This window comes from Bos grunniens, chromosome 18 (assembly GCF_055505025.1).
Source record: "Bos grunniens cultivar Pamir isolate PY7600 chromosome 18, Bosgru_T2T1.0, whole genome shotgun sequence".
Taxonomy (NCBI): domain Eukaryota; kingdom Metazoa; phylum Chordata; class Mammalia; order Artiodactyla; family Bovidae; genus Bos; species Bos grunniens.
This window is the reverse complement of record NC_141182.1, coordinates 64520373-64547763: the sequence shown is the minus strand read 5'-3', so window position 1 is coordinate 64547763 and position 27391 is coordinate 64520373. Positions and strand designations below refer to the sequence as shown.

At 50.3% G+C, this 27391-nt stretch overlaps 2 protein-coding genes across 16 annotated transcripts in view; both read left to right on the top strand.

Moving 5' to 3' along the window:
• The first annotated feature begins 2376 nt into the window (after positions 1 to 2376).
• On the top strand, positions 2377 to 11292 carry LOC147354788 (uncharacterized). Of its 2 annotated transcripts, XM_086354922.1 has the most exons (7): positions 2377 to 2472; positions 4761 to 4850; positions 5432 to 5523; positions 6768 to 6918; positions 9159 to 9248; positions 9707 to 9798; positions 10956 to 11292. In XM_086354922.1, exons 2-7 carry the CDS (start codon positions 4781 to 4783, stop codon positions 11166 to 11168), a joined length of 708 nt encoding a protein of 235 aa, XP_086211048.1. In that variant the 5' UTR covers positions 2377 to 2472; positions 4761 to 4780; the 3' UTR covers positions 11169 to 11292. The 2 variants fall into 2 exon arrangements, with proteins under 2 accessions (XP_086211048.1, XP_086211050.1); XM_086354924.1 differs by lacking the exons at positions 2377 to 2472; positions 4761 to 4850; positions 5432 to 5523; ... (1 more) ...; positions 9159 to 9248; positions 9707 to 9798 and adding an exon at positions 10401 to 10704.
• An 11945-nt stretch (positions 11293 to 23237) lies between these two features.
• The window catches only part of ZIM2 (zinc finger imprinted 2), a 29566-nt gene continuing 25412 nt past the window's right edge, over positions 23238 to 27391 (top strand). For 5 of the 14 annotated variants that reach the window (XR_015146584.1, XM_086354801.1, XM_086354799.1 and 2 more), the window contains exons 1-2: positions 23243 to 23413; positions 25722 to 26183. Coding sequence is in view for 12 of the 14 variants with exons in the window: in XM_086354801.1 (XP_086210927.1) it covers positions 25802 to 26183 (382 nt within the window). In the remaining 2 variants the exon portion in view is untranslated. The other 9 variants (XR_015146585.1, XM_086354805.1, XM_086354802.1 and 6 more) reach the window with 3 other exon arrangements.

The window sequence follows — 27391 nt, the reverse complement described above, 5'->3', positions numbered from 1 at the left end:
AGAGTTGTGACTACATCCCCAACGTCCATGGGCTTCCACCTGTCACAACACAAGAGGGTTCCCCAGCCTGGCACCTGGGAGGGAAGCCAGGAATGGGGGAGAGCCTTCAGCAGCCAGGTGACCCTTCTCAAGCATCGGAAGAGCCTCTGGGAGGATGCAGGTATCAGTGTGAGAGATGAGGAGGAAAGACTTTCTGTGTAAGTCAAATGTCCAGAGACCTCAGAGCCTGCATGCCACAGAGAAGCCCACAGGAGTCCTGAGTGTGGGGAAGCTTTCACAGAGGGCTCACCCCTTACTCGTCACGGCAAAACCCACACCTCGGGGCAGTTGTGACGATGCACCGAGGACGGGGGCGTGGGGGTGGGCTTCAGGCAGGTCTCCTCCCTGCTGCTCCAGCAGAGAGTTCAAGCTGGAAAAGACAGTAAACTTTCTGAGTGTGGAAAAAACCTATAACTGAAACGCACATGAAAACCACGGAGAACCTCTGGGAATAGAGATTTCTTTCATTTCACCGCCAACATCTTTGGGTAGACCAGAAGTTCTCATGTGGGGTGATACTTCAGCGCCCCCTCCTGGAACTTGTCTGCAATGTTGGCACTATTTCAGGTTGTCCCAAATTGGTGCCCCTCTACTAGGCTCTGATGAAGAAGCAAATGGCAACCCACTCCAGGGTCCTAGCCTGGAGAATCCCATGGACAGAGGAGCCTGGTGGGCTACAGTCCACGGGGTCACAAGAAGTCAGAGATGACTGAGCAACTAACACACTAGACTCTAGTGGATAGAGACCATTCTAAACACGGTGCGGTGGACCAGGAAGACCCCCTGAACAAAGAACGTTCAGGTCGCAAATGTCAGTGACACTCTGGGGGATGCATTTCAGAAGGAATTAGGTACAATTTTCTGGCTCTCCAACACAGTAATCACTAAGTAACCACATGAAGCTAATCGATGTAAACAAATCAATCTTAAGTAAAATTCAAAACAGAGTTTCTTGGCAGCTCAGGGCAGGATTCAGCCGCCGAATGTGGCCAGAGGCTACCGCCCTGGACGCTGCAGATACACAACATTTCCGTGGTCACTGAAGGGTCTGCGACAGGACTGGTTTAGATCCCTTAGGTTATCACTTACCGTGGCCCCCAGAAAGCGAGGGTGTGGGCTTGCAGCTATGAGAACGTGAAGGAGCACAGTCTCCTGAAAAAACCTTATCAGTGCATCTTGGGGACTCTTGGCTCCTTGCACGGTCCTCTGGGCACTTTGAATCTCAGAGTGGCCAGTGCCTGCCCCAAAGGGCACCCCCTCTCCTGGGAGAGATTAACTAAGTGGTTACTGATAGTGTTAGATAAACTCTAACACTTCGCGGGCACTTTCCATCTGTCAGGTCCGGTGCTGAGCACTTTCCACAGATGAGCTCATGTAACCTTCACCAGAATCCTATGAAATAGGAACTAAAATGATCCCCAACGTATAGGGAAGTCACCCAGGCTCACCAGAGCTGTTTTTAAAGGTGGTTGTTTCAAATTTTGCACATATACCAAGACTATATTACTATTTTTATAGTATACTTTACAGGATTTAAATTTCCATAAACTATATATATATATATATATATTAAAAACACATATCTGTTCACTTTTCTGTTCAAACTGCACTTTTCACAGCAACTTTTTGGTTTATCTACTCCAGGAGCTGGCACAAAAAAATTCTTTAGGACAAGCATGGGCAGATGATGACCATCCAGCCCACAGACTGTAAATAAGGGCATGTTGACATAACTCCATCCATCCTTAGGACTGTCTAGGACGGGTTCATGCAAAGAGGAGCAGCTGCGACACAGACCTGATGGCTCAGGAGTCTAAAGTACCTGCCACACACCCTGGCCAAGAAAGGTGACTGACCCGGACTTGAATAGCCGCAAACTGCGATCCACACGGGTGAACGTGTGAGAATGATCAGCAAAAGGAGGGAAACTCTTGAACTTCCCGTGCCCGTGATGCCCAACGTTAAAAGATATTTTGTGTTTGAGTCCAGGACACATGCTATTAACACATACGTGTGTTTCGACCTGTGTGGCATCTCTTCTTACTCTAAGCACAAGTTTAGAACCACTGACTTACTCTTATGACCTGCACAAGGTCATTCTCGTCCCCTTAAGACCTGCCCATCATGACCTCCTATATCGGTTTCTCGAAGCAACGAAAACAAGAGGCCCCCGACCCTCCCCCCTAATAACCAAGTTGCCGCGAACCTCTGACGCCTGTGCTGGTGTCAGAGGCGGTTTGAACCACCTGACTCGGCCTTGGGGGCGGGCTTGGGGGTTGCGCGAGTCGCCGAGCGGCTCAGCCTGTACATAAGCGCGCGTTTGTCCACCGCGTCCCCGAGCGTCTCCGGAGCCGGCTCTGCTCAGGCACCAAGGACGCTCGCGGAACCAGCCCGCCTGCCCTGCCCAGCCGCCCAGACCGAAGCGGTCCCGAGGTCAGTCCCGCGGCCGCCGCTCCGCGGGGTCTGCGCCCGCAGGGCGGGGGCGCGGGCCGGGGGTCCCCGCAAGCAGGGCGGGGGCGCCCCGGGAGGAGGTGCGGGAGCGGGGGCTGCCGCCTGGGGGCCCCGAGACCCCAGGGCGCGGGCGGTGGGGGCCCTGGAGAAATCCAAGTTTTCCCCTGGAGGCGATGGAGACCCTCGGATCCCTTCCACCTCGGGGAGACTCCAGGTCTAAAGATTTCACTGGTCACTGGGAGAAGCGAAAACTGAAGGCGACAGAGGAGGCTGGGGTGTCCGGAGGCGGGGATGGCAGGGGTCCCCTCCAGGGCAGGCGGCGGGGAGCCCGGGTCCTGGTCCCCAGGTTTTGGGGGGCGGGAGGGCGGACCCGGGACTTCGCAGTTTGCTGGAGGAGGCGGGAGGCACAGGTTTGCTCTGCACACCAGAGAGGGCAGTCGGTATCGGGCTCAGGTAAGGAACTGGCCACACAGAAGATGGGAACATGATTCTGGGGGGATCCAGAGGGCGGTGTGATGGGTGGGGAGCCGGGGAGACCCTCTGGGTGAGTTTGGGGTTCACTAAGGGCGCAGAGCAAGGTTCACAGATGAGGAGTGCGCGTGGAAAACAGCTTTTGCGCCTCCAGTGGTTCTGTGCGCCTGCGTGGCTGCGGGTGGGGGCTGGGAGCACGTTTGGGGCGCGCGGTTTTGAGGGGCAGCCTCTGGGGGAGGGGCCGGGGGAGGCTGAGGGTGGGTCTGGGGGTCCCCCAGAGGGAAAGTGTACTGGCGAGGGTGGGGGGTCACTCCAGCCTGTGGGTCTGCCTCTGTGCCTGTCTGGAGGGTGTGTGTGTGTGTGTGTGTGTGAGAGAGTGTGTGAGAGAGATCAGGACTGCCTGTGAGGAGGGTGCTCAGCACTGAGCGGCAGGCCTGCCCGCCTGCGTGGTGGGGTCTCTGAATTTCCCTGGGCTTGTCTGCAGGTGTGTTTGCGTCATTAGGCCCTGGTTCCCGCAGTCTGCATCTGAAAACGTGTGTTTCCACTGACTGTGTGTGTGTGAGTGTGTGCGTATCTGGCCTGCGGGTCCCGCGCTGTTTGACGCACCCTGTATTTGCAGGATTATGCGTGAGGGTCTGCGATGGGTCTCATGCCTCTTCGAAAAAGGCTTAGAGGAAGAGGTTTGACGCTAGGTTACCAGATAATGTGTGCTCAGTATGTTTTTAAGCATATTTGATCCTCATGTTTAATCATTTATAGTCTTAATTTTCATGGAGGGGAAAGCTGACAGCCCAAGAGGTTAAAAAACCCAGAATCCGGGCCTGCCAGGTTAAAATGCAGGCTGCTTTCTTAAATTCAAACTTCAGACAGATACTGAATTACATTTTAGTATAAATGTGTCACAAATATTTCCTGGGAGCCCATCTGTAAAGATAATCTAATACATTTTTAATAATTTTTTTTAAATGTAGATATGACCCACACAGTGTTTAAAGACTACTTAAACTAAAACTTGATTCGTGTATCTGAAATTCAAATCTCCATTTACTGTGTATTTATTATAACATTGCTGTTGTTAAACGTGGCCAACTTGATCGTTGAGATCCTCAGCTAGTGACTGGCAGGCTGGAATCCCCCAGTTCTCACCCAAGACACACTGGCCATGTCCTGCCCAGGGTGATGCTGGGGCGGAGGTGAGGAGCCCACACTGAGCCTGTGCCGAGCCCCCTCCCTGTAGGCCTGGCCCCACCCCAGGGCTGTGCTGGGGGGTCTGCGGCCGGCCCCTCCCCTCACCGCCGACCTGAGGGTGAGACTGAAGCCTCGTGTACCTGGAGGGGCCGAGGACAGGAGAGGGGAGCCTGTCTGAACCCCTTGGGCAGGCTGCCTGGGAGCCCTGGGACGGAGCTGAAAGACAGCCCTGGGACTGCTCCACGGGTGCGCTTACTGAGTGCCTGCTGTATGCCAGCCTCCAGAGGCCCTTTCTCTACTAGTTTGCTGAGCTGCACATCCAGGGTCCTGGCACTTTGTGTCATATTTCTTGTGTTTCTTAAAGGATCATAAACCCACGGACCCTGCCCTTTCCCTTGCCAGACACCATGCCACACACTCCCCAAATCACACACTGGACCTTGAAGCAACTCTATGCAGGTGGCATTGCCAATATGTCCGTTCAGCTGTTGGGGACCTGAGGACTTGGGGAGGGGATGGAGCTGTCTGAGTCCACCTGACCTCTGAGAGCCACACCCGGGCCCCCCCGGCTCCACCGCCCAGGCACTAACTGCTCTGTCTCCGGTCCGTAGGGAGCACCTGTGGAGTCACCATGCTGCCTCTGAGCACCATCGAGAGCCAGGAGACCGAGCCGGTGAAGACCAAGCCGCCGAAGAAAGGAGGTGAGACCCGGAAAACTGGGCAGGCGGGAGTGGGGAGGTCTCCAGGGCAAAGCAATGATCCTGAAGATTGGCCCTGTCACCAAATGTCTCCACTGGCTCTTCCGGGCAGGGACACCCAGGATACAACCTCCCTGACATCACCTCCCGTCAGCGGGTCCCATCACGACCCGCTGGGAGCTCCTGGGAGCTGAGCCCGTTTGGGCCCCTTTTTGTGGCCTGGACACCCCTGTTTTCTTACCCCAGACCCTTCCCTCCCTGACACTTCCTGTCTGTTCCCTGGGGGCCTTTGGGTTACAATTGAATGAAGGTCTCACTCACTCCTGGGTGACCTCCAACAAGTGTCCCTACCTCTCTGTACCTCAGTCCACTCATCTCTAAAGTGGGTTGATGATAATACCCATCTCAGAGAGTTATTATGAAGAACCACATAAACGAATGCGTGTACAATACTTAAAAGCACGTTTGGAACACACTCCACACGTATTAGCTCCGTTACGGGTTTCATGATGAAGACTATTATTACCAAGTTTCTCAAGCCTCAGAGGGTCAGATGGTCTCATGACTCTTTCCTCCTCCCTCAGGCTTCTTTTCTAAGAAGCCTGATGTTCTGCCGAAGAAGTCCAAGAAAATGAAGGGAACGGTGTCCTTCAGAGTCCTGCCGTTCTGCCCGGCGGTAAGCCTGTTTGCTCCCTCCCTTTTCACCGGAGGCCCCTGGCTGAGCGATCACGCAGATTTGCCACCCTCTCTGCTCACCAGAGACCCTTGGGTGCCCAGGTGGCCCTTGCCCCTGCCTTGTCCTGGATGTGGCCCCAGCCTGTGGGGCGGGATGGTTTTCCTTGAGGGTGCTGCCCTCTTTCCTGCCTCCTCCTTGCTAATTCCAACTTCTGCTCCAATGTCACCTCCTCCATGAGGCCTCCCTTTCTCCCTTTCACCCCGTTCCTCTCCAGCCCCTTGCCTTCCTGAATTTTCTTCAGAGTAATTATTGACAGCATACCTTGTACCTATTTTTCAACCATCTCTCTCCCTTACTAGAGTAGTTTTGTGGGGTCAAGAGCCTCTTCTGTTGTTCAATGACATATCCCCTCTGCCTAGCACAGATGTAACCAGCGCCAGGCACGCAATCTCACGGGCTGATTAAATGAGGGAATAAGTCAGGGAACGGTCCCTCCTGCAAAGGCAGCTGTGGTCTTGTCCACCTGGCTACCAGTCCTCCTTCTACAACACCCTTGTTTTTCCAGCAGGAGCTAGCACAAAAATTTCCCTAGGTCAACGGTGGGCAGACTACCGTCATTCAGCCCACAGCTTGTTTGTGTGAATAAGGGTTTCTTGGCACATCCACCCCCAACCTTAGGTAGAGTCAGGGCTGTTTTCATGTAAAATCCAGTAGCTGAGACGCAGACTGGATGATCCAGAAAGGCTATGCAATTTGCCATGACACTTTCCACGACAGTGGTGAATGACGGTGCTTCGAATAGATGCAGGCTGGCATCAGTTCAGGAGAAGGTGTGAGAATGCTTAGAAAAAGGAGGGAAACTCTTAAACTCTTGTGACTCTGATGCACAGGGTGGATACTTGCTGTTTGGGTCCAGCACACATGAGACATACATGTTTCTACGTGTGGGGCCTGTGTTTCTTCGTATCTGAGTAACAAGTTTAAGAGCCACTGCTTACCTTGCTACCTGCACAACTGAGTCTCCTCCACCTAAAGCCGCCCAAGGCCACCCTCTGTATCAGCTTCTCTAAGCGGTGAGGAGGAGGAGGCCCGGGACCCTCCCCCCAAAATAAAAGTGAAGCCAGCACGCCCGTGCTGGCGGCAGGCACGCTGTTAACCACCCGCTTGTGTTGCGGGTGGAGGTGGGGCGTCGTGAGTGATGCGGAGCCGCTCGGCGCTCTTCATTCCTGCGAGTTCACCCGCAGGTGCCCTGGACTTCGGATCCAGCCCTGCCCGCGCCCCCAGGACAAGCGGTGAGCAAGCCGGCGCGCTCCAGCCCGGACATCGAGACCGAGCCCGAGGCCGGGGCCGCAGGTCGCTCCCGCGGCCGCAGCTCCGAAGGGTCCGGCCATCAAGGTTGGAGCAGTTCGGGGCGGGGGGCGGCGGGAGGGCGGAGGGGGATCTCCGCGGGGAGGGCGCGGCGGGGGCTCCCCGAGGGCGGCGGGAGGCCTCGGACCCTTCCGAGCCGCGCGGGGACTCCGGGCCCCAGGATTTCTGGGGCCACTGTGGGGAGCGAATCCTGGAGGGGACAGAGGAGTGGGTGCCCCGCGGAGTTGGGTGTCCGGAGGCGGGGATGGCGGGGACCCCCTCCAGGACAGGCGGAGGGGGGCCCGGGTCCTAGTTCCCAGCTTTTGGGGGCGGGAGGGGCGGACCCGGGGACTTTGCCGTTTGATGGGGGAGGCGGAGGTCCGGGGGCTGCTCCCAACCTGGGAGGCCAGCGGGGTGTCAGGGGTCAGCTAGCGAGTGCAGAATGAAACATAGGCTAACGACTTTATGGGGAGTCCAGAGGGCAGTTTGCAGGAGGCAGGAGGCCCTATGGATGTGTTTGGGGTTTCACGGAAGACGCATGAGAAGTTCGCTGATGAGAAGGGCGCGTGGAAAACAGCTTTTGCGCCTCCAGTGGTTCTGTGCGCCTGTGTGGCTGTGGGTGGGGGCTGGGAGCACGTTTGGGGCGCGAGATTTTGAGGGTCAGCCTCTGGGGGAGGGGCCCGGGCGAAGCTGAGGGTGGGCCTGGGAGTCCGCCAGAGAGAGTTCCCCCAAACTGATGCATCTTTTCTTTGCGGGATTATATGTGAGGGTCTCTGATTGCATCTTATGTTTCTTTAAAATGTTTAAAGAAGGTTTAAAGAAGGCAGAGGTGTTGATTTTGTTTCCAGATAATGTGTTCTGAATATGTGTCAATTTAACCATATTTAAGCTTCATGTTTAATAATTAATTTTACTCATTTTTTTCTGGAAGGGAGAATTGACATAACAAGAGTTAATAACCCCTGAATTAGAGCTTATCAGGTAAAACGCAGGATCAGTTTAGTTCAGCTGCTCAGTCCTGTCCGACTCTTTGCGACCCCAAGGACTGCAGCACGCCAGGCCTCCCTGTCCATCACCAACTCCTGGAGCTTGCTCAAAACTCATGTCCATCCAGTGGGTGATGCCATCCAACCATCTCATCCTCTGTCGTCCCCTTCCTTTCCTACTTTCAGTCTTTCCCAGCATCAGGGTCTTTTCTAATGAGTCAGTTCTTCTCATCAGGTGGCCAAATATTGGAGCTTCAGCTTCAGCATCAATCCTTCCAATGAATATTCAGGATTGATTTCCTTTAAGATTGATTGGTTTGATCTCCGTGCCATCCAAAATGTAGGAGGGTTACTTACATTTGAATTTCAGGCAAATCATGAATTACCTTTGGACATAAGTATGTCCCAAGTATTTCCAGGGATATATACATAAACATAGGTTAGTATATTAAATAAATGATTTTTAGGTAGACACTTACCATGCAGTGTTTGGGACTTGTTATAGTGCAATATGACCCGTGTATATGAAATTCACATCTCAGTTTGCTGTGTATTTGTTATAATGTAGTTGTTAAATCTGGCAAACTTGATCCTTGAGATCCCCAGTTAGTGACTAGCAGGCTGGAATTCCCCCAAGTCCACTCCCCAGACACACAGCCCAAGTCCTGCCCAGGGTGATACTGGGGCAGAGGTGGGGTCCCCACACTGAGCCTGTGCCGGGCCCCCTTCCTGCAGGGCTGGCCCCGCCCCAGGGCTGTGCTGGGAGGTCTAGGGCCCGGCCCCTCCCCTCACCATGGTCCTGAGAGCAGGACTGATGCCTCCTGTACCTGGAGGGGCCCAGGACAGGAGGGGAGGGCCTGTCTGAACCCCTTGGGCAGGCTGCCTGGGAGCCCTGGGACGGAGCTGAAAGACAGCACTGAGACTGCTCCACAAGTGCACTTACTGAGTGCCTGCTGTATGCCAGACTCCAGAGGCCCTTTGGATACCCAGTTAGCCGAGCTGCAGCTTCCTGGTCCCAGCACTTCGTGTCACAGTTGTTCTAGTTTTAAAGGGGGGTGAGCCCCAGGTACCACGAGCCCTGCCCTTGTCCTTGCCAGGCGCCATGACAACCGCTCTCCCCAGATCACACCCTGGGCCTTGGAGGAAACCAGCAGGAGCCGTTGCCAGCCCGTCCCCTTGGATGCTGGGGACCTGGAGACCTGGGAAGGGATGGAGCTGTCTGAGTCCACCCGAGCTCTGAGAGCCACACCCAGGCCCCCCGGCTCCACCGCCCAGGCATTAACTGCTCTGTCTCGTCTCTAGGGAGGGCCTGCCGCGTCATGATGCTGCCTCTGAGCACCATCGAGGACAAGGAAGCCGAGGAGGTGCAGACCAAGCCTCCGGAGAAAGGAGGTGAGACCCACGTGGGGTGGAAAGTATAGGCAGGTGGGAATGGGAGGGTCTAGGGCAAGGTGATGAGGAGGGGTTGACTCTGGAGACTGGCCCAGTCCCACGCAGGCGTCTCCCCCTGTGGAGGGGGCCCTGAGGACACACAGGATGAAGTCACTGACATCACCTCGTGTCAGGCTGTCTGTCACTCCTCTGCTCAGAGTCTGCAGCCTGCAGCAGGGTCCTCACCTCTCTGCCTCAGTTTCCTCATCTCTAAAGCGGGACAATGATAGTGTCCGTCTCAGAGAGTCATTATGAGCAATCAGTTAAGCTAATACATGTAAAGTACATGAGCGCCTGGACATGGCAAGCACTCAGTAAGTGTTAGCTTTTGTCACTGGTTTCATGATGATGAAGATACTGAGTTTCTCAAGCCCCAGCAGGCAAGATGGTCTCACACCTCTTTCCTCCCCCCCACACAGCTCTGCTTTCTGAGAACCCTGATGAGCCTAAGAAGAAGCCCAGAGGAATGAAGGGAAGACTGTCTTTCAAGGTCCTGCCGTTCTGTCCCATAGTAAGCCTGCTTGTTTCCTTTCTTTGACCTGAGATCCCCTAGGTTATGAGAGGTCAGGCACATCTACCACTTCCTCTGTGCAGCAGAGACCCTTGGGTGGCTGGGTGCCCCTTGTCCATGCCCCGCCCCCCCCCCCCCAGGATATGGCCACCATCCTCTGGGGGGTGTTGCCCTCTTTCCTGCCTTCCTTCTGTTTCCTAAATTCCAATCTCGGCTCCAATGCCACCTCCTCCACGAAGCCTCCCTTGCTCACTTTTGCACCATTTCTCTCTAACCCCCTGCCATGCTGAATTTTCATCAGATAATTATTGCTACCTAAGAACATACCTTGAATCTGTGTGTTCATCATCTGTCTCCCCTCCTAGAGAAGTTGTTCAGTGACATATCCCCTGTCTAGATCAGATGTAACCAGTGTCAGCCACTGTATACACTCGGGCTGATTAAATGAAGAAATGAATTAGGGAACGGTCCTTCCTGCGGAGGCAAGCATGGCCTTGTCTACCTGGGTACCAGTCCTCCTTCTCCTACTAACCCCCTTGACTTTTCTGGGGGGCGCTCCTGTCCCCACGCACTTTGGATGGATTTGATCCCATCCTCAGACCAGCTCCAGGTACGTCCCTAACCAATCAGAGCCTACGTCCCTGACCAATCAGAGCCGGCAGTGCCAAGATTCCCAGTGATTGGGCCTGGGCTGGGCACGTGACTCACCCTTGGCCAATGAGGCGTCTGCTCTGTCTCTGGGTCTTCTTAACAGGCAGGAGGGGAGGCTGGAGAGACCCTGGTGAGAACCAGGAGGCCCTTGGGGAGAGGTCAGGGGAGGCCCTGGGTCAGATTGCCTGCGAGAATGTCTTACCTACTAGTGCGACTAGTACTACTCTTAAAGAAGTTTTCGTATTAGGAATTAATGTGAGAATCCAAGATTTTTTAAAAAACAGTACAAAGATTATCAAAATTCACCGAGTGTTGCCACATATTCTATTTGCATGTTTTTAAAAATATATATTTAGATATAATATTGATGGTACTCAAGATTCTGCAAAGCACAGGATGCCCCCCCCCCCCCACACACACACTCTGCAAGGAATGACAAGACCCCAAAATGTCACTAGTGTGACACTGACATTCCCCTCTTGTTTCTTTGTTCTCTTTCCTTCCAGCCGAGTGTCTGCTTCAGCTACTACCTGGAACCGGATGACGCTGAGCCTGAGCCCGAGCCCGAGCCGGAGCCCGAGCCCGAGCCCCAGGCGGCTCCTGACGGTTCGAAATCGGACCCGAATTGCACCGTCGTTCCTATGCCTGTGCTGGAGTTCCGCGAGGTCAAGGTGTGCGAGTGCCCCCTGTGCTGCCTCAGCTTCGTCACTGCTTCCTAAACGCTGAGGGCCCTCCGCTTCCCGCTCCTGACCGCGCGCCCCCGAATCATGCATGCTGGGCTACCGTAGTGTAAAATCCCCCAATACAGCGGCTTCAATAAACCCAACTTGCTGTCTCTCTCAAGGCTGTGTGTGGTCTGTGTGTGAAACTCCCAGGACCGGGGCGGTGCAGCTCTGTGGAGTTGGGCAGCCAGGGTCCTTTGACCTCGGTGCTCTGTGCCACGTGGCTGGAGAGGGCTCACCCCGACACCCAGTCCACATTCTGGTTCGGGGCAAGTAGGGGGATGAGGAGAGAGGAAGACATGCTTCAGTCCTTCAAAGGGTGACTCCTACAAGAAGCCCAGATCACTTTTCCTCACAGCTCATTGGCCAGAGACGGTCACATGGTGACATCTAGTTGCAAGGGATGCCGGGAACTGTAGTCCTTAGCCGGGCAATCATGTGTCATCCAATAGCTTCTATCACTATAGCAAAGGAGAACGGATAATGTGTTCACCTCCGACTGGGTGTGTTATGTTAATTTATCCCCAGCACGTGTTGTGATGAACACCCAAGTGAATAAATGTATTCTTCAATTCTGTATCTCTCCTCCATTGACCAGAATCTCCTCCCTTTTTATGCAGATAATTAGAATGAGGAACTTTTCTTGGGCATTGACCATGCGGTAGGCCGCAAGCCAGTGTCTTTACACATTTTGATCCCCTTAATGCTCACGACCATGTGGCCAGTTCTGTTATTCTGTCTCTTTCTGAGATAAGAGAACAGAGGCACAGAGTGCCCGTCACTTGCTTCAGGTCACACAGATCATCCAAGCCAGGATTCAAATCCAGGGAGGCTGACTCCAGAGTCTGTGTCAACAGGACTCAGCAGCTAAACAACAACAACCATCCTTTGTATCAGACTCCTTCGGTGGCAAGCAACAAAAACCCTGACTCCGGGCCTTTGCCCTGGCTGTTTACTCCCCTGCAGTGCGCTTCTCCCAGGGCTTTTCTGTTGTTGACTCAATCCGAATCTTTTCCAGTTCCTCATTCTATGCAGGTATTGGTGACTTTACGGCTTATGAGATATTTATGACAGTTCTTTGGTGCTGGCTCGTTTTAAGATTATCACCAGTTTCCAGCCCTCTGTTATATAGGAAAGTACCCACTCATTTCTGAGAAGTAAAATGATCACCCGTGAGCTTCAGCACCTCAACAATTTAGAAGACTATAGAGTGAGTTTTCTCTGTAAGATAATACATGCATTTCACAAGAATCCCAAGTCATAACAAGGTGGATTCATTAAAACAAAAAAAGTCTCTCTCTCTTTCTCTATCTTCTATTTTTTGCAGTTTTAATTTTGCTGATATTTATAATCTATTCAGCTTGAGAAATTTCTTTCAAAAGTTTTGCTTTCAAAAACCAGATTTCAGGGGTACAAGCACATATCCCTCAGACTGACTAAAGGAAAAACATGAGGGTTGGTGAGGCAGTGAAACTCCTAGAACTCTCACACATTGTTGCGGAAGTGTAGATTGGTGCTGCTCTTTAGAAGAGAAAACTGGTGGCCGGCATAACTGCACATATGAATGTCCGACCCCAACAACCCCGTTCTTGGGTATATTCCCAATAGAAATGCATATTAAGCTAACAGAGGGTGTGTACAAAAATGTTTCATGGCACCTCCTACACTATTGGTGGGAATATAAACTGGTGCAGCCACTCTAGAGAACAGTGTGGAGGTTCCTTACAAACTAAAAATAAAGCTATCATATGATCCAGCAATCTCACTCCCAGGCATATATCTGAAGAAAACACTACTTGGAAAAGATACATACACCCCTATGTTCAGAGCAGCACTGTTTACAATAGCAAGACATAGAAGCAACTGAAGTGCCCATCAGCAGATGAATGGATGAAGAAGATGCGGTGCATACATACAACAGAATATTACTCAGCCATCAAAAAGAATGAAATTATGCCATTTGCAGCCACATGGATGGATCTAGAGATGATCATATTGAGTGAAGTCAGAGAAAGACAAATACCTTATGATATAACTTATAGATGGAATTTCATACAAATGAACTTAGGAAACAGAAACAGATGCACAGACATAGAAAACAAACTTATAATTACCAAAAGGGAAAGGGGTTGGGGAAGGGACAAATTAAGCATTCTGTATTAGGAGATACAAACTGCTATATACAAAAATACATAAGGTCCTGTGGCATAGCCCAGGGAGCTCTATCTAATATCCTGTAATGAAAAATCATATATATTTCTATCTGAATCACTTTGCTGTGCACCAGAAACTAATACATCATAAATCCACTATACTTCCATAAAACAAAAACAAAAATTAACTCATATATATGTGTGCTGCTGCTTCAGTAGTGTCTGCTCTTTGCGACCCTATGGACTGCAGCCTGCCAGTATATATAGGCTTCCCTTGTGTTTCAGACAGTAAAGAATTTGCCTGCAAAAATAGAGGTTAACTCATATATATATATATCAGTTCAGTTCAGTTCAGTTCAGTCGCGTCTGACTCTTCGTGACCCTACGGACTGCAGCACACCGGGCCTCCCTGTCCACCACCAACTCCCAGAGTTTACTCAAACTCATGTCCATGGAGTCGGTCCATCCAACCATCTCATCCTCTGTCATCCCCTTCTCCTACCGCCTTCAATCTTTCCCGGCATCAGAGTCTTTTCAAATGAGTCAGTTCTTCATATCAGGGGGCCAAAGTATTGGACTTTCAGCTTCAGCATCAGTGTTTCCAATGAATCATATATATACATATATGTATGTATATATAAACTTTACATATATACACGCATATGTATAAAGAATGTTCATAACAGGCCCGTTCATAATAGTCCCAAAGGGCCAGCTACCCAAATGCTTACATTATTTCTCATCTTTTGTGCTGGGAGTCCATTTAATTAAGGTCTGACCAGAGACCATCCTTAAGGGTAAGGACCATGCTTAACAGACAGGCCAGGCGGGGTGTGTTTCGACAACTGTGTGCCCATCTCAAGAGCGTCTCAGTTGCCACCATCTTGGGGGTTTGAGAGTAGGCCATTGTGAGCAGCAGTGAGTGTGTGGGTATTTGGGAGAGGGGTCACCGCGTGCCTGGGGGGTCTCTGTGTATCTGAAGATTGTGCAGGGTGGGCCCCCAGACCCCAGTGCCACCCCCGCCCCGGGCATCCAGGCCCCTGGGTCTTCGTGGCTCTGAAATATAACACGGTTCTTCCCTGTGAACCCCACTTGCCATCTCCTGGAAGACCTGGGCCCGGGGCGGGGCGGGGCGGTGGGCCAGATGGGGAAAGGGCACTGGCGGGGCCCAGGTGGAACCCCCGCCAGGGAAACAGTGATGCCGGAAGGCTGGCTCACAAAGTGGGTGTGAGGCCAGAATTTCCAGTCCTCCAACCCTGAGAACAACAAATTTGTTTCAGCCACTGTTTTAACCGCTCGATCCGAGTACCCGTGTGGACCCGGGTTGGCTGCGGGGGTCGTGAGCCGCTCCTTCCGCGCTTTTGTCCTGCTGGTCCCCAGGCACGTTTTTAGGGCCCCCGCCCCACGCGGGATGCCAGGGCCACCACTGCGCCAACCGCCCCCCCTCCCCGACTCCGTGCCCCTGGGCACGAGCGCCGGGTCTCAGCCGGGTTGGGGGGGCGGGGTCAGTCCCCCGCTGCGGTTCTGAAGGGTAGGGGGCGGTGCTCACGGCTGGGGGGCGGAGGGGGCCGGGGCTGCAGCGGGTGGCGCTGCAGGCGCAGAGGGAAGGCGAGGGGGCGCCCTGGGAGCGGGTGTGCGGGTGCGGGGTGGTCTCGAGGGGGCGCTGCCCGGGAGCCTGGGAGGGGCCGACCGGCCGGGCCGGGCGCACGGGCGGCCTGGGCTCCCGCGGAGGCCTGCTGCCACCTAGCGGGCCGGCGCCGAGGGGCCCTCGCGGCTGCGTCTTCCCGGCTGGCGGGCAGCGCGGGGCTCACGGCCGGGGCCACAGCAGGGGATCTGAGACCGCCCCCCCCCCCCCCCCCGGAGAGCGGGTGGCGGGAGAAGTCTTCTGACCCTCACCGGCTAAGAACAATAAAATTGTCGTTTAGTCGCTCAGTCCTGTCCCACTCTGTGCGACCCCGTGGACTGTAGCCCGCCAGGCTCCTCTGTCCGTGGGATTCTCCAGGCACGAATACTGGAGCGGGTTGCCACGCCCGCCTCCAGGGGATCTCCCCCACCCGGGGATCGAACCCGCGTCTCCTGCAATAGCGAGCATATTTACCCCTGCGCCACAGGCGAAGCCCGAGTGACACGTACGCAGTAAGAATTTTTCACTTTTGCAAGTATGTATAAAAGAAGCAGAGGCTCCTCTGACATGCCCCCGGAGGCTTGCAGCGGGGGGTGGGGGAGAGGTGCAGGTGTGTGTGTGCAGCTCCCCGCTGTTTCTGTTCCCAAGCCGGGAAGGGGCAGGAAAGGGATTGAAGGGGAAGGAACTGAGGCTGGTTTCTAACTCCTGCTGGAGATTTTCCAGTTGCAGTCACCCAAAGCGAGACCCTGAATCCTTGAGCTGAACCCCCTGAGGGGCAGAGAACAGGATGGGGGAGGGGAAGGGGTGCAAAACCTCCATCAGGCATCGGCTGCCAAGTGTGTATTTTTAAAATAATAAACGTGGACTTCTGGTTTCAGAAATGCCATCCGGTACACAGTGGTACTCAGTCCAGGGTTTAAAGTCACCTAGAGGCACGGCCTCCTGAGATGAATGTAAAGTCACGACTGGGGAAATCCTCGAGGGCTTTTGGAAATGATGTCGCTCTGCTTTCGGGAGTAATGAGGCGAGAAGGGGAGATGAGCGCCGTGCTCGAAGGTCTCCATCCTGCCGGACCTGCCCGGCTCCTCTCCCCCGGGGGGCCGGGAAGTGACTCCTTTCACAGCCCCCTGGGAACCTGTGTTTGCTGTGTCCCCGTGAGGGAAAAATGAACTCATGTTTGCTACCTTTTTGCCAGGTATCAAAATGGCCTTTCTGAGAGCGGATTCGTATATCTGTCTGACTGAGTCCCTTCGCTGTACACCTGAAGCTGATACACAGCACAGACCTGTGCAACAGTCTCCAGCCTCCCCAGCCAGCGGGAGAGATTCTTTAATGTCTCAGCCACCAGAAAGCCCACAAGTTAGGTACGTAGACTGCAAATTCTGACCCCTCTTTGAGTCACTCATCTCTGGGTGCTTCCGTGTGTCTCACACTCTACAAGACACATGCTAATAAGTCTTTGTGGGTTTCGCTCTCATTCACCTGCCTTGTCCCAGTTTCTGTCACAGAATTTGGGGTCTATATACCTAACTTGGTGGGGGGTACACAAGACTGCCCTCTCTTTAGACACCAGACAAGTGTTCTGCGGGTTCCCAGGCTGCCCACTCTTCTGATCATTTGGCCACAAATTTGGGATTCCTCAATTCCCTCGAGTTCTGTTATTCACTAGAGGGGCTCACAGAATTCAGGAAAGTGCCGTGCTCACAGTGTGATGTTATATATGTGGATATATACATTAATAGCTATTTTTATTCATTTAGCTGTGCCTGGCCTAAGTTGCAGCAGGCAAACTCTTAGTTGCAGCATGTGGGATCTAGTTCCTTGACCGGGGATGGAACCAGGCCCCCTGCACTGGGAGCGGGGAGGCCCAGCCCTGGCACCACCAGGGAAGTCGCTGTGATGCTCAAATGCAGAGATGCACTGGGCTTTGGGGTCCTCGGGGCGCCTCCCCTTCCTGCACATCCAGGAGTGTCCCCAGGGAGGCTCATTCAAGCATTGAGGGTCCCAGGTCTTTGTTAGTGTTTCATCATGGGGGTCCCGGGTCTTTGTTAGTGTTCCATCATGGGGGTCCCAGGTCTCTGTTAGCGTTCCATCATGCAGGCTGGGTTGATTTCATCATTTGCCACATGATTGAATTCCATCTCCTGTGCCTCCTCCTCCCTGGAGGTCAGGGTGATGTTTATCGTCCGCTCAACATTCTCCATCACTCGGCTCACGGCCCTTCAGATGTGGTGCATGTTTGCGTCTGTGCTCGGGCTCATAAATGTTCAAAGATATGCAGGAGATAGATCACACTGTACAAAAACACATTCTTCACATCGCTCTGGCCACTGTTTCCCATCTGGGAGTGGTTGCCTGTCCCCAGAGGGTGTCTGGCAGCATTTTATCACAGTTTGAGGACAGGGGATTAGTGGGTAGAGGCGGAAGACGCTGCTTCCAACAGCCTGTGATGCACAGGATGGCCCCCCAGTCATCCAGGCCCCAGTGAGCAATGCTCTGAGGTTAAGGAGCCCTGAACTAGGCTGAATGTTATAAAATTCACTTGAACTTTCAGCTTTTTTATGGATGTGGGTATTTATTAGATCTTTAGTTCAGTTCAGTTGCTCAGCCGTGTCTGACTCTTTGTGACGTCATGAGCCACAGCACGCCAGGCCTCCCTGTCCATCACCAACTCCCAGAGTTTACCCAAACTCATGTCCATTGAGTCGGTGATGCCATCCAACCATCTTATCCTCTGTCGTCCCCTTCTCCTCCTGCCTTCAGTCTTTCCCAGCATCAGGGTCTTTTCAAATGAGTCAGCTCTTCACATCAGGTGGCCAAAGGATTGGAGTTTCAGCTTCATCAGTCCTTCCAATGAACACCCAGGACTGATTTCCTTTAGGATGGACTGGTTGGACCTCCTTGCAGTCCAGGGGACTCTCAAGAGTCTTCAAGACCACAATTCATAAGAATCAATTTTTCAGCACTCAGCCTTCTTTATAGTCCAACTCTCACATCCATACATGAGTACTGGAAAAACCATAGCCTTGACTAGACGGACCTTTGTTGGCAAAATAATGTCTCTGCTTTTTAATATGCTGTCTAGGTTGGGTGTAACTTTTCTTCCAAAGAGTAGGCATCTTTTAATTTCATGGCTGCAGTCACCATCTGCAGTGATTTTGGAGCCCCAAAAATAAAGTCAGCCACTGTTTCCACTGTTTCTCCATCTATTTGCCATGAAGTGATGGGACCGGATGCCATGATCTTTGTTTTCTGAATGTTGAGCTTTAAGCCAACTTTTTACTCTCCTCTTTCACTTTCATCAAGAGGCTCTTTAGTTCTTCTTCACTTTCTGCCATAAGGGTGGTGTCATCTGAGGTTATTGATATTTCTCCCAGCAATCTTGATTCCAGCTTGTGCTTCATCTGGCCCGGCATTTCTCATGATGTACTCTTATTAGATCTTAGGGATACTCATTTTAAAGAGACAACATAGTAAGTTATGTAAAGTGTAAAATATATACATACAATAAGAGTTGTACACAGCACAATGGAATGTTAGCCGTTAAAGAGAATGAAATACTGCAATTTGCAGCAACATGGATGGAGCTAGAGATCGTCATACTGAGCAAAGGAAATCAGACAGAGAAGGAGAAACGTCATATGGCATCCCTCACATGTGAAGCCTAAAATGAAATGATATAAATGAAGTTACGTCACAGACTCTCAGACTTAGAGAACAAACTTATGGTTTGTTCTTATGGTTAAACTTATGGATAACCAACAAAGTCCTACTGTATAGCACAGGAAGCTTTGCTCAATGTCACGTGGCAGCCTGGATGGGTGGGGTCTTTGAGGGAGAATGGGTAAATATATATATATATATGGCTGAGTCCCTTCACTGTTTACCTGAAACTATCACAACATTGTTAACTGGTTATACCTCAGTACAAAACAAAAAGTTTTTTTTTTTTTTAAGTCGTATATACGATGACTAAATAAAGTATTTGCATGGCAGCAAGAACCACGGGGGTAATATCATGTTCAGGGGGGATGATTTTTCCTTTTTGTCTTAATAATATTCTCTTTCAGCAAATAAAAATCAAGAGTAAAATGTGCATACATTGTTTTTAGGTGATTCCATATTGTGACATCTTAAATATGTATGAACACATATCCTTGTATCTACTCTTGCTGCTCTGATTTTAACATAAGGAGTTAGAAAACCATTAAGGACAGTGTAACCTCCTAGTTATGATCTTTTAAGAGGTGCTGCTAATATATTGAACACAAACTTTTTAACTTTTTATTTTATATTGGAGTATAGCCAATTAACAATGCTGAGATAGTTTCAGGTGGACAGCAAAGGGACTCAGCCATAGATACAGATTTTTCCGTTCTCCCCGAAACTCCCCTCGCATCCAGGCTGCCACTTACCACTGGGCAGAATTCCTCATGCTTACAGTAGGTCCTTGTTCGTTCTCCATTTTAAATACAGCAGTGTGCACATGTCTGTCCCAAACTCCCTAACCACCCCTTTCCCCCATCCTTCCCCTCAGCAACCGTAAGTTGAACATACAGCTTTTTAACGCTGATTCTGTGTCGTGCCCCTGGCAGTCACCCTGGACAAGACCCCCATGCATAAGAAAATGTTCGTGAGTTACCTTCAGCCTAGAAAATAAGAAAAAGTGAGAAAAACAAGATCCAGAACAAGATACGAACTTCCAAGAAGTTGACGTGCACTTAAGACAAGTGTGTGACTTAGAAGTGGGAGTCTCCTGACCTCTGGATGTTTCATGTGGCTGCTGCTGCTGCTAAGTCGCTTCAGTCGTGTCCGACTCTGTGCGACCCCATAGACGGCAGCCCACCAGGCTCCCTCGTCCCTGGGATTCTCCAGGCAGGAACACTGGAGTGAGTTGCCATTTCCTTCTCCAGTGCATGAAAGTGAAAAGTGAAAGCGAAGTCACTCAGTCATGTCCAACTCTTAGCGACCCCATGGACTGCAGCCTACCAGGCTCCTCCGTCCATGGGATTTTCCAGGCGAGAGTACTGGAATGGGTTGCCATTGCCTTCTCTGGTTTCAAGTGGATTCTGAGAAAAATGTCTGCTTCTTTAATTAGATGGAAATGTACACAACAGAGAGCTTTGCATCAGGTCTGGCATTTAGTGCGTGACTCCCGGGGACATTCCAAGCTGGGCTGTTGACCTGTTTTTCCTCTGGACCCCAAGCTGTGTTAACTCTTTGATGACTTCTAATCAGGAATCAACGATCCCTGTTAGAAACGCCCATCTTGCTGCCCCCTTATCTCCCTTCCTTCCTCAACCACTGTTATTTCTTACTTTTTGTGTTGCTGTTATTGTTCCGTCACTAAGTCATGTCCGATTCTTTGAGACCCCATGGACCGCAGCACGCCGGGCTTCCCTCTCCTTCATCATCTCCCAAAGTTTGCTCAAACCCTTGTCCATTGAGTCAGTGATGCCATCCAACCGTCTCATCCTCTGTCATCCCCTTCTCCTGCCTTCAGTCTTTCCCAGCATCAGGGTCTTTCCCAAGGAGTCGACTCTTCGCATCAGGTGGCCAAAGTATCGGAGCTTCAGTTTCAATGTCAGTCCCTCCGATGAAGGATTGACTGGTTTGATCTTGCAGTCTAAGGGACTCTCAAGAGTCTTCTAATAAAATTGTAGTCAACATATAAACTGCCTGTATAGATCTCAGACACCACTTTAATCATTTGACATATGATGGGGTTCAGAATACCTCACCCCAAAATATGGCACCTGGCATATTGAAGGTGAAGCAGTTTGAGAAAACAGCAGAAGCAGGAAGTTCACTCTCACTTCCCCTTCCCCCTTCTTCCGTAAAGCAAGTCATAATTCCCTAATGGGAGAGGTACCCTCCCTATACCAGGAGGAAAGGAGCATTCTTATCTGTAAAGGCTGAGGAACACTTCCAAGAAGAAGACTAACACACGGGCCTTGCTAAGTTTCTGCCAGCTTATTACACTTACCTCTTATTCCTTAATCTATCATATTCTTCCACAACTGTCCATGCCTCATCAAACCTAGTTTGAAATACTCAAGTCGGTTTCTTTAGGTAGGTCTTCATTTCCTTAGGAAGGCTCCTGTGTCAGTTAAAACATATCAAAATAAGTTGTAAGCTTTTTTCCTGTTAATCTGTCTTTGTTGGTTAATTTTCAGACCCACCCAGCGACCCTCAGCAGATGGAAGAAAAGATTTTCCACCTCTACGAATTTTAATCCTTACATTTACTTGCTGTCCTTTTATTTTAGAAGGACAAAATGAGGCTCAGAGAGCTTAAATGACCTCCAAATTGTAGGTTTTCAGATAAAATACATAGGAGAGCCCTTCTGGGGAATCCCCCACACCAGGGGTTTGTGAACTGCATGTGTATACCTAAAAAGTCATCACCAAATCTCAGGTTATAGGTTTTCTCTTATGTTCTCTTCCTGGAGTTTTCTAGTTTTGGTTTTACATTTGGGTGTGTGATCCATTTTGAGTTAATTTTTGTCACAGGTATAAGGTCAGTGATAAGAATACTAACCATTATGTCATCATCATCATAATCAACATCACAATGCATAAAATAATTATTGCACGTTTCACTGTACTTTCCCTACATATCTTGAGGCCCTGATAAATGTTCTTTAGTTAAATACAAATGGCTCCTCAACACAGAAAAACATTCTACCTTGCTCATGAAAAATTTCTCAACCCTAGTTTTGGAAAAACTGAAAAAGCATCCTATTACCCTGAGAATGCAGGTTTGCTCACACAGGCTGGTGGGGGTCTGAGATGCAAGTGTCTATGGAAGGCAGCTTAGAAATCTCTATCAAAATGACACACACATTTGCACCGTGGCTCAGCAATTCCACTCTAGGGAATTTAATCTTCCCAGAAGGTGTACACACCAGCAGAACTGCTGAAGCTCATAGTTTTCCACAGAATACTGGTAGCAAAGGGATGAAAACAACTCAACCACCCAGTAGTCAGGAACGGGTTAAATAAATCAAATCACAACAACAGGACAACAGAATTCAAACAGCTGTTCAAAAACAGTAGGCAAATTCTCTTTGTACTGATGTAAAAAGCTCTCCAAGATAAGAAAAGAATTAAGGCATAGAACAATGTGTACAGTCTGCCACCTTTTGTATAGAAAAGGTAGGAAATGAGACTATGAGTATTTTTGCAAACATAAAAATATATGTATTATATTTGTACAAATATATAATTATATATAATATGAATCTGTGTGTCATCATGATATATGTATTATAGTCGGTCAGTCGTATCTGGCTCTTTGAGACCCCATGGACTCTACAGTCCATGACATTCTCCAGGCGAGAATACTGGGTAGCCATTAGCCAATGCTGAATAGTAAGTGGGTAGCCGTTCCCTTCTCCAGGGGATCTTCCCAACCCAGGGATTGAACCCAGGGCTCCTTCACTGCCGGCGGATTCTTTACCAGCTGAGCTACAAGGGAAGCCCAAGAATACTGGAGAGGGTAGCCTATCCCTTCTCCAGCAGATCTTCCTGACCCAGGAATCGAGCCAGCGTTTCCTGCATTGCAGGAGGATTCTTTACCAACTGAGCTTCCAGGGAAGCCTTATATTACTGTCAAGGAAGTACTTATATGACTTAAGTATAAATTTTAAGCTACAGTATATACCACATTGTGTCACATTATAGATTGTGTTATATCATCACATTTCTTATTTAGAAAATATATTTTATATTTTAAAATATTTATATCTATTACAGATATATATGTGCCGAATTTATAGTATATTTATATCAATAATAATCACATGTATGTGTGTATAATGCACATATGTATATACATATATCTCTATTTACATATAAACAAAGACACTGTGGAAGGACACTGAAAACATGTTCAAGCTTTCATAATTATTTAATATAATTATTCATAGATATTCAAATAATTACACCTGTCACCTGAGTGTTACGTTGTTTATAGCATGAAAATTTGGTCGGTGGCCCACTTTCACTTTTCCCTTTCATGCACTGGAGAAGGAAATGGCAACCCACTCCAGTGTTCTTGCCTGGAGAATCCCAGGGACGGGGGAGACTGGTGGGCTGCCATCTATGGGGTCGCACAGAGTCGGACACGACTGAAGCGACTTAGCAGCAACAGCAGCAGCACACCCACAGTGAGAAGGCTTTTCACTGCATACTGTTTATTTTAAAAAATTTTTAAACCACGTGCTAACTACTGAAAAAATTAGTAAAGCACCTAAAAGAAGTTCCCCGGCCCCTCCCAGCGCTCTCTGTGCAGCGTGGTCCTCGTGGGCCCCCCAGCGGAGCTGGCCGGAAGCTGCCTGCGTTTTCTGAGCGGCGCTGCGGCCGTCCCGCAGGGCGCGCAGACCGCGTTGCGCATGCGTCGCGGGTTTGCGCGGCAAGTCTGAGGTGGCGAGGTTCGGTCAGGCGAGGGTGTCCGTCTGCGAGGTGAGCGCGCGGCGACCCGGGCCCGGACGCGACGGAGGGGACCTGGGGGCGAGCGGCCGGCTCGCGGGCAGGGAGGCGCGGGCGTCCCTGAGAGGACGCCGGGGCAGACGCGCCCCTTCGCGGGGAAGTCGATGGGGAGGGAGGCGCGAAGTCGCGGCCCTGCGGGGAAGGGGTGCGGGAGGCCGCGCGGGCGAAGTCGGTTCTGAGGAGGACGCGGCGGCCTCCCTGCTGCTCACGCCTTCTCTCCAATGCTGCCTCGGCCTGAAGGCCTTCCGGAAGGAGGGGTACGTCCGTCCTCGTCCTCCCACTTCGAGCACCTTCCTCCCCACAGCCAGGACCCCGCAGACCCTCCCTTTTCAGGGCCCCTCCGCTCTCCCCTCCAAGAACGCGCTCCTTGGTCCTTGAGGACCCTCCCCGAGGACCCCACGGGCCTTCCCCTTCAGAGACACCTGTTGGCCTCCTCAAGGACTCCTGCCCTAGAAAACCCTCCTTCCCCCTTGAGGACTCCGCCCTTCCCTTCCCGCCCCTCCCCCCCGTTTCGAAGATCCCCCCCGTTTTCCCCCTCAGAAACCCCCTGCCTTCCCCTCAGGACACCCTCCCCCTTGAGGACCTCCACCCTCCGTTTCGAGGATGCCTCTCAGCCCTCTCTCTAGGACCCCACTCTCGCTCTCCCCGACCAGAAGCACCCGTGTTCCTCTCCAAACCCCCTGTCCCTTTCCCCCAGCCTCCCCCACATTCAGACCCCCCCCCACCTTTTCCTTAGGCTCTCCCTTCAAGATAGTGCCCTCAGCCTTGGCCCGGCCTTTCTCCCTCCCCTCTGTCCTGCTCCTGCCTCTCTCCAGGCTCCCGTTTATCTACCTCAGAGGCTCTCCTTCATTCAGCTCCCCCTTTCCCTCCTGTCCCACCTTCATCTGCGTTTTCCCCCGACTCTGGCCCACCTCTGCTCTCCCAGCCCTTACCTCCTCTCAGCCTTCCTGCTGGCCCCTACTTCCGCCTGGGCCCTGGTCCGTCCTTCCCGCTCCTTCCTGTGCCTCTTCGCTCAGCCCTCCTCCTCCACCTCTCGCACCTCTCCTCTCTATATTCTTTCCCTCAGTCCTGACCCCCTTCCTCTCCTTAGTTCTGCCTCTCCTTTCTGCTCCTCCTTTACCTCAGCCCCACCCCTTCTCTCTGGGTGCCTACTCCCTGGACACCTCTCCTAGCCCAGATTGGTTCTTCCTATCTACCTTGCCCCCCTCCTCCTGCTGTGCTCCAGCTCTGCATTCTGCCTGGCGTTGCTTTACTCCTTGCTCCATACCTCAGCACTTCTCTTTTGGTGGCTGCCTTCAGTCCCTGCTTCCTCCTGCCACAGCCTCTGCCCACCTGGAATCTCCTGGTCTTCACTCCCTTCTCCCAACTCTCGTCCCCTTTTCTCTGGAATTTCTTCCTTACTCTGAAATCAAGGAACCTACCACCACTCATATGTGTTTTAGGGACTCTCTGGCTTTTTTTTTTTCCCCAAGTATTTAACATTAGCTGCTTTTATCCCTACTTTTCCCTCTTTGGGTGAGGAGAAAGGATTGTGACTCTTGCTGTAGCTTGGGACCTGGCTAGCCTAGGGAGACAGGCTGCCAAGATTTCACAGTCATTTCTGCTACTCCTTTCTCAGAATCTTATACTGCAGCCTGTAGAGATAGAAATTCAGTTCAGTGGGGGTATCATACATCCAAAAAAAGGAAGTAATAACAAATTTAAAATTGATGGTAGGCAGAAAAGTATTTAGAAAAAATTACAGTCCTGTCATATGTTATCCCAGACTAACTTCTAGCTAAAGAATTAAAATGTGTAAATAAAGAAATAAGAAAATATATTTCAATATTTAACTGATCGCTGCCTTTTTCTTACAGACTTGTATGATTTCTTTATATGTTTTGCATAGGAATCCAGTCCTTTGTAGGATGAATGTAACGATCTTTCCTCATTTTGTATTAACTCATTTTTAAAATGATATTCTTACGTGGCTCATCAGTTAGTTCAGTTCATTGTGGTTTGGAGTTCAAATCTCTTCTCTTCAGTGCCATTTCTGAGATTTTTCTAGCCCGTGTCTGTGGATCTTCTAGACCTGATATTGTGACTGAGGCGACAACCTGTCTGTAGATGTACAAATCTGTGAATATTCATTTAGGCATTTGTGTGAAACGAGGTAACTTCCTTTGATTCACATAACCTCTGCTGTCCAGTTAAACTGTGCAAACCATTTGTGAGTCTCTCTGTGTAATTTCTGCAGATCTTAAGGTTTCTGACTCTTTTCTTCATCTTCCACATCTTCCAGCCCACCATCTTCCACAACAGTGCTTTGAAGCAGCCTGCTTTTTAGAGTATCTCCATCCTTTGAAGGGTCAAGCTGTAAAAATGTTCCACATGAAAGAGGTTTTGGATGACATCTTGAGGAATCCCCAGCTCATTCATCTACATGATCAAGAAGAAAATCCAGAAACCACGCCCATAAGAAACCCAGAGGTTCTGAGAGTTTCTCATCAGAACTTTAGGTATTTTCAATCCCTGTCGGTGACAGGGCCTCACCAAGCTGTGAGCCAAATCCAGGAGCTCTGCTGGCGGTGGCTACAGCCAGAGATCCACACCAAGGAGCAGATTATGGAGCAGCTAGTGCTGGAGCAGTTTCTGAACATCTTGCCAGAGAAAGTTCAGATATGGGTGAGGTCAAAACAGCCCAAGAGCAGCAAGGAAGCAGGAGACCTGGTGGCAGACTTGATCCAAGTATGTGAGGAGGAAGGTGAGAGGAGGGACTTTCTGAACATTTGCTGTATGCCTGGCATGTAAGAGGGAGCTAAATAAAAACTTGTTAAATGAATGAATGAATGAATTTTATAATCTCCAGTCTAATCTGCCTAATCTTATGTAAAATGAAAGAAACTTGAAGTTTGGTTTTTGCTTTTAATGCTATTTTCTGAGAGTATGCCTTCTCTCTGCTTTGTTCCCTGCCCTTCCACATTTCATTTTGAGCCTAAACTTTAGTGTCAACACAAAACAATACACAGTCAAAAAAAAAAAAAGAGGGCATGCAATGTGGGAGATATGAGGCCTGAAATTTAAATTCTGTCAAAATTTGACTGGTCTCTTAGAAACTCAGAGTTACTAGACTGGAACTAAGGGCATTTCAATGATGATAGAAGAAAGCCATTCACTCCTAATAGCCCTTTGAATGAGATTGATACTAAAAACAAAGCTGAATGAAATTGATACTAAAAACAAAGCAATGTTTATATTATATATATATATAGAGAGAGAGAGAGAGAGAGAGAGAGACAAGGAGAGAAAGGCAAGGGAAAAAGACTGGGATGTGGACCATTGGAATGGGTTGATTACATTGAAAAATATAAACAAGTAAATTTGAAATAAACATGAGGGTCTTGTATGGCTGAATGCTGATGTATCAAGGATTATGATTAGTCCAATTGTGTGCACCTGCATTCATTAAAAGAATTGTGAAGATGCTAATAGTAAAAATATTGGACACTTAAAATGTACTACATTCTAAATATTTTATAATAGTGCTTTACTTCTCTGAGTAGTTCTTGAAATAGGTATTATCCTCCTTCTACAAATGAGAAGACAGGCACAGGGAGGTTGAATAACTTACCTGTGAAAGTGTTAGTCGTTCAGTTGTGTCTGACTTTTTGACCCCATAGCCTGCCAGGCTCCTCGCCAATGGAATTCTCCATGCAAAAAGACTGGAGTGGGTTGTCATTTCTTTTTCCAAGGGATTGTGTCTGAGCCACCAGGGAAGCCCAACTTGCCTGTGGTCCACAATTATTAATAGTAATTGGCAGTCAGGATTCAGACCTGTGGCTGCTTCCAGTCTGTCCTCTTGTTAATCATGGCTGTTATACTGCCTTCAGTGGACGTAGGGCATATTGTCCCACAGAATTTTTAAACTTGGTCAAAGGCACCACCTTTGATGGAGCTGGAATTCAAGGGAAG

Coding starts and splice junctions, on each gene's coding strand:
- LOC147354788 (XM_086354922.1), top strand. CDS start 4,781: ATGCTGCCTCTGAGCACCATCGAGAGCCAGGAGACCGAGCCGGTGAAG. Junction 9,249..9,706: donor CAAGCCTCCGGAGAAAGGAG/GTGAGACCCACG, acceptor CCCCCCACACAG/CTCTGCTTTCTGAGAACCCT. Junction 9,799..10,955: donor TCCTGCCGTTCTGTCCCATA/GTAAGCCTGCTT, acceptor CTTTCCTTCCAG/CCGAGTGTCTGCTTCAGCTA.